Source organism: Adiantum capillus-veneris, chromosome 4, assembly GCF_014529385.1.
Source record: "Adiantum capillus-veneris isolate H3 chromosome 4, ASM1452938v2, whole genome shotgun sequence".
NCBI lineage: Eukaryota > Viridiplantae > Streptophyta > Polypodiopsida > Polypodiales > Pteridaceae > Adiantum > Adiantum capillus-veneris.
Genome location: NC_140934.1, coordinates 153,007,823 through 153,013,913, shown reverse-complemented (window position 1 = coordinate 153,013,913; position 6,091 = coordinate 153,007,823). Strand labels below are relative to the sequence as shown.

General features: G+C 40.8%; 1 protein-coding gene across 1 annotated transcript; it reads left to right on the top strand.

Moving 5' to 3' along the window:
- Nucleotides 1-3,633: 3,633 nt before the first annotated feature.
- On the top strand, nt 3,634-5,664 carry LOC147460180 (uncharacterized; the record flags this gene model as incomplete). The annotated part of the gene is made up of 3 exons (XM_086509975.1): nt 3,634-3,846; nt 4,216-4,293; nt 5,536-5,664. Coding segments are annotated over 3 exons (420 nt in total), but the record flags the coding sequence as incomplete, so codon positions are not given.
- Nucleotides 5,665-6,091: the final 427 nt, after the last annotated feature.

Genomic DNA, 6,091 nt, shown 5'->3' with positions numbered 1-6,091 from the left:
AAATAACGCATAAGTTGATTTACAATAGAACACTTAAAGAACTTAATAATCAACACATGATTAAAGTATATTAAGTAGTATTTCAAATCTTTGTCTTTTTTTCCTTTTGACTTATTCACAATTGTGAGTGAAAAAGTTATATTAACTCAACAAAGATTAACAAAGAGTTATATTAATTGTGTTATAAATTTTTTGTCTTATGGATCCATAAAGCTTGCTAATTTTAATTTGTTTAATTCTAATCCTCTCTCTCTCTCTCTCTCTCTCTCTCTCTCTCTCTCTCAATCAATAAAAATTACATGTGATTATAAACCCAATTTTTCTATTCTTATTGCAGTCATCTTTTCTACAAAACATTGAAGTCTAATATTTAAAGTCTTTTCATTTCATGGCTTTACATTACTTGACCTCATTTTCATTTTATTATTTTAAATTTATATGACTTTAAGAAAACAAGGTGAAGATGTGAAAACATGGCTTCAAGAAGGCAACATTTTTTGTTGTAATAAACTGAATGATTATTAGAACACGTCTGATATATTAATGGATGGAGAGAGAGAGAGAGAGAGAGGTTATAGCTAGAGCAGTGTTCGAAAAAATGTGTCTGACTTTAATATCGTGTCATTTTCGATTGAAAGAAAGTGCAAAAAGAGAAATTTTGACCCAAAATAGAGAAAAATAGTGCTAAAAAAAAGTAATTTTTTAAAATTTCCTCTTGAAAAATTTAAAAAAAGGACTTCTGTATGTTTAGAAAAATGGTTTTTCCTGAACATAGAGTACTGGAGAGATAGATCAGTGGCCATTTTTCATGCATTAAATTGTGAAGATGATAGAGAGAGAGAAGGACGTGTGCGCATGCACACACACACACACACACAATCGCTCACTTTCGTAATGAAAATCTTCAAATGAGTATAATAAAGCTTTATTACAAAGAAAACTTAAAGGGTTATGATTGCTAACACATTTGTAAGGTTCTTTCTCATATTCATATATATATATATATATATATGTCAAATAGCATTTAACATTGTGTATCAACAATTCAAATAAAATATCTTCATATTTTATTAAGCAAGCCATAATGTGAACAATCAACTATTAAAATTATATGGAGTAAGTTTTGTTTGAAATGTCAACAATGAAAGTTAATGTAATGGTGACAATTGGATGGTGATAGGTTTGCACGTTTTCTCTACCATTCTTCTATGACCTAACAATGAAACTTAATGTGATGGTGACAATTGGATGGTGAGAGGTTTGCACGTTTTCTCTACCACTCTCCTATTGGATGGTGAGTGGTTTGCACATTTTCTCTACCACTCTCCTATGACCTAACAATGAAAGCTAATGTGATGGTGACAGTTGGATCGTAAGAGGTTTGTGCGTTTTCTCTACCACTCTCCTATGACCTTCTTCATGCGTTAGTGAGGGAAAGAAATTGACGTGAAATATTAAATTTTCTTTTTCTTTTTTTTTGATAGTTTACCTTGTAAAAAATCCTTTTGATGAAGAGCTTCGTATGGGTTTGAGAAAGTCAACATGACCCTTCACTTTATTTATGTTAATGCATGTGTATGTGGGTGGGTGTGGTATGCACGTGTATGTACATTTGTATGTGTGTGTGAATATATGTGTGTGTATTTACCTCAACCTTGAGGATGAGCTATCACCCAACGACGAAATCTTTTGTTATGGTTGAGCAGATATGGATGAGTATCAACAATCACATGTTATTTTTTGTTGTGGTTTAATCTAGAATTGTATTGTTCAATATACAATATTGTATTGTATTGTTTAATCTAGAATTGTATTGTTCAATATAATCACAAACGTCATATGTGTTATCAAGGGCCTTGCTGAAAGGCTCACATTATTAGCATAAGTTCTAAAATTAGAAGGTTGCAATGTCCTTCTAGGGAGTTTTACACTTGGTCGACTTTGACATTTATTCATTAATTTGTCATGAAGATTCCCTCTGTCTAAACTTTTTTAAGCTTCACACAACCGAAACGGTTGTTCCCATAGCTTGTCCTACTAGCCACTAGCCATCGTTGTATGTACCTTCTTCACATCTCTCGATTGCGCGCTGCTTGGTCCTCCGCCTCCAGTCCTGCTTCTCTACAGAAGCAAGCCCGCGTTCTTTGTTCATCGGTGGCCCTCCTTCATCTCTCTCTCTCTTATATATGTTGCTCATGACCCTCGCCTGGAGATGAGCGTATCCAACTCTCCCTGCAGGTTCACTAGCATCCGCCATTGCTCCGTGCTCTCAACTCGTCTACGGAAGCACACACACAAGCATCCTCGCTCCCGTCATTGTCGCACACCACCTTCACACCACTCTCACCCCACCCATAGTGCCTTTGGATGCCCCCCTACTCACCTAGTTCTGCCTCCAATGTCATGCGCTCCTGCTAACATCTTCCCATGCTCACCTGCAGCGATGCTCAAGCCCTATGTGCTCGGCTGGCCATCCCTTGCGCCTCCTCATTCGAGCAGCCCATCATGAGCGATGCTAGAAAAGAGAAAAATTCTACGCTCGCCTAGTTGTCCCTCCACTGTCTTGCGCTTTTGCTAACACCTTCCCATGCTCACCTTCAGCAATGATCAAGCCCTCTATGCTCGGCTGGCCATCCCTTGCGGCTCCTCATTCGAGCAGCCCATCCTCAGCGATTCTAGAAAGAGAAAAAAGGGAGCACCTCGTTGGATGGTCGCGACACTAAGCGAAAAATACTGTGTGTGTGTGTGTGTGTGTGTGTGTGTGAGAGAGAGAGAGAGAGAGACACGCGACACCTTTCTTCTCTGCAGCTAGATCTCTAAGGTCTCTTGGGATCGTTTCCTACGATGTTAAAACTCCCTCTCCCTCCCGAGTCCTCTGCACGTCCCCGTCACTTCCGACTTACTTTTCATTTTTTTCCTTGAACCACCAAAGCATCCACCGAGATTCCAGGTAATTCAGGTGCTTCCCAAAATTAGGAGGACATATTTAGGGAGTTTTACACTTTCAAGAAAAGGCCAGGAAAAGGCTAACCTTAAAAAGAATTACAAAGAGTTTGAAAAAATATTGTATTCCTATCCAGTATGTGTAAGTAAGACCTTCAAAATGAAAAGTCAAGCAAAACATAAAATAAAATAAACAGGCCTAAAGCAGGCCAAAAAAAAATTGTCTTCTGCGCCATCGTGCACTTGCCACTGCCGGCATCTCTTCCTGTACGTATATCCGCTTGCCACACGTGGTTCGCACGTCGTCTTCTGCCATCGTGCATCGCTACGTCTTCCTATATATTTTCGTTTGATCCGCCAGCAGCTTGAATACATACCGCTTTGAGAAACGAATAGAGAGAGAGAAAGAAAACGAATAGCGAGAGAGAGAGAGAGAGAGAGAGAGAGAGAGAGAGAGAGAGAACGTGCAGAGAATGGTCTATTTGAGGTCAGGCAATGTGATTGGTGATGACTTCACTAAGTTTCACTTGGGTGAAATTCCGTTTAAACCTTCTAATGGTAAAAGGTTTGGATTTTCGATGAGAGCATGGAGATGAGTACGAACACATGTTGGCAGTAAGGACTATTTGGCCTGAATGTCTTGCTTGGGTTGCGAATGTCAGTGATTCCTTCGGCGGAGAAAGGTGACAATATGGATGTGCAGCTGACGGCGCTGTCAGAAAGCTCAAAACAAAAGTAGAGCATCTCCATAGAGCCGGTCTTCCAATATACGAAGCCAAAAAAGCCAAAGATTGCAGAAAGGAGATTCAAAAACAATATTACATTGCGCAGGAACTGACAAAAGATGAGGAGATCGTTTTGAGGACTGCTCGTGATCATTGTATCTTTGTAGACGTGGTCAAGGTGAGTATTTTAACTTGACTTGTTTACAAATGTGTGTGTGTGTGGTTTTCATGTATCTTTCTAACTTTCAAGGAAAAAGTTAAACAAATCGGTTGGCGTGTTGAGGATGAAAGAATATGGCATGTTTGGAAACATCCATCTCTAGTGGGCTTTCAATCTCTAGTGGGATTTCAGCAGGTTTGAATTGTGTGAGTGTGTGTGTGTGACAGATGAGAGAGAGAGAGAGAGATGTTTTGCGGCTGGTTGTTGGTTGTTTAGTTGGTCCGTACTCTAATGCATCCTATGTAGCTGGCCTGCACAGCACACCCTCTCCTTCTCTTTTTTCTTTGTCTTCTTGCTTTCGTGTTTCTTACGAGCAAAACATCGCAGACAGCACAAAGGGAATCCCTTCTCTCTCGATCTTGCATCGCATACTGGGGTTTTGTACGCTTGAAGAGTTTCCCTCAGGTAAATATATACTCAGGGTTTTGCCTGCAACCTTCCCAATTTCTGGAGCATATAATTACATGCCAACCAAATCATTGCACATCCGGTGAAGATAGCCCAGCCTTTCTTGCCACTGTAGCGAGTTTCTTCCCTATATTTATCAGCGGATTAAGCTGCCCTGTGGACCCGAAATCAATGATGCTTACAAGATATTCTGCCCCTGCATCAGCTTTTCGCGCTTGTAAAATCCTCAGACACATGACCATTTGTGGGCTCAAAGAGCCAAACAAGTAAAGACGACGGGTTGCAGTGAAGGGAGCAGAGAGTGAAAGGAGCAAGAGCAAGCAGGTTTGCTGCCGAGGAAAGCTCTCGCGGTTACTTGGTGCTGCTTGCAAAGAAGAAGACGAGCAGCGAGGAGAAAAAAATTTAAAAAAAAAAATCAACGCGCTGTTTATATAAATTTGCTTGTGCTGCTTTATTTGGTTGCACTGCTGTTCGTTATGAGTTTTTTAAATTATTTGCTGATGCCAAGTGGTCATTTGTGAGCTCAAGGAGCCGAAGAAGGACCCTCGGCTCACGAGATTCTCCAATTGATTGGGTCATAAGCTTTCTGCTGTTTTCATCAGATGCGAAACGAAGGCCTTTCTCCAGATGCAATCACCTAATTGAAGACCTGTGGCCTTATCCAAGATGTTGTCATAGATAGCTAGATAACTAGGTCTGTGCTGTTGGAGAAATGTATCATGCTTGCCAGTGCTTTGGTCAATATGTATGCCGAATCTGGCGTGCATCTCTCAGCCGTGCGGTTGATCAGTGCCTGGCCGCCGCTTCAATGAACATCCCTTTGGTTGTGCAGCCCTTTGCGTTCATTGCGGTAAGAGAACTGTCTCTCTCTCACCAAGGAGAAGTGCTTACATCGCGTTCTTCTTCTGAGAGTGATCACCAACCCCACATAGAGAAGACTGTGGGTTTCAAAGAATTCTGCGCGGAATACACTTGAAGACCAAAGACGAAAGAAAACAAGTAGACTAGCTGCTCTTTTGTTTTGTTGTGGGAAATCTTCCTCCCGAGCCTCCGAGCGAACTAATACCCTGCTGTCCAGAAATTTCAGTGCAAGAGCTGAGACGATAGATATCTCTTGAGTGCAAGAAGACGAGCCAAGATGCTTTCCTCTTCGACTCTGAGGAACAGGTCATGAATTTCAGAGTTGTTTCTGTTTATCTTGATTTCTAACACCCTTTTGCGGTGTTTTGTAAAGTTAAGGGGTGCAGAAATTCAGATGTAGCCAATCTTTGGACTGATCTGGACGAGCGAAACACCGTGGACAGCACAAACGGACACCAAATAAAGAGCTGCCAGCAGGCTCTCCAATTTGGCTACCAGAGCATGTAGCTTGCTACCCTTGTCTACGTCCACTTCTAATGGACTGGGAGATTGTTGGTTGTCCAAAGGGGATGCAAGAAAGTGGTGCTACATTCACACAAATGCGAAGAGTTCTTGATGTGTTGATTGCAGGACATGCTCAACAAGTACAGGATTAGGAAGTTTTGTGTTGGTTTCTATAACATTTAATGGCCTAGTAACTTGTGTGTAGCGAAAATTAGCATGAACATAGTGAGCTTTTCATTAGAATAGATTCCTAATGAGCATAACAAGAGTGCTTGGGTAGAGAGAGCAACAAAAACCATAACACCTAGTTAGATAGCATGAACAATACTTCCAAAAGAGAGAGAAATTAAGCTATTGACAACAGTTGAGGACCGGGGCTCCGCTCCAAAAGGCTTTGTATTATACGTTTCTCCCATCAAGAGAGACATTT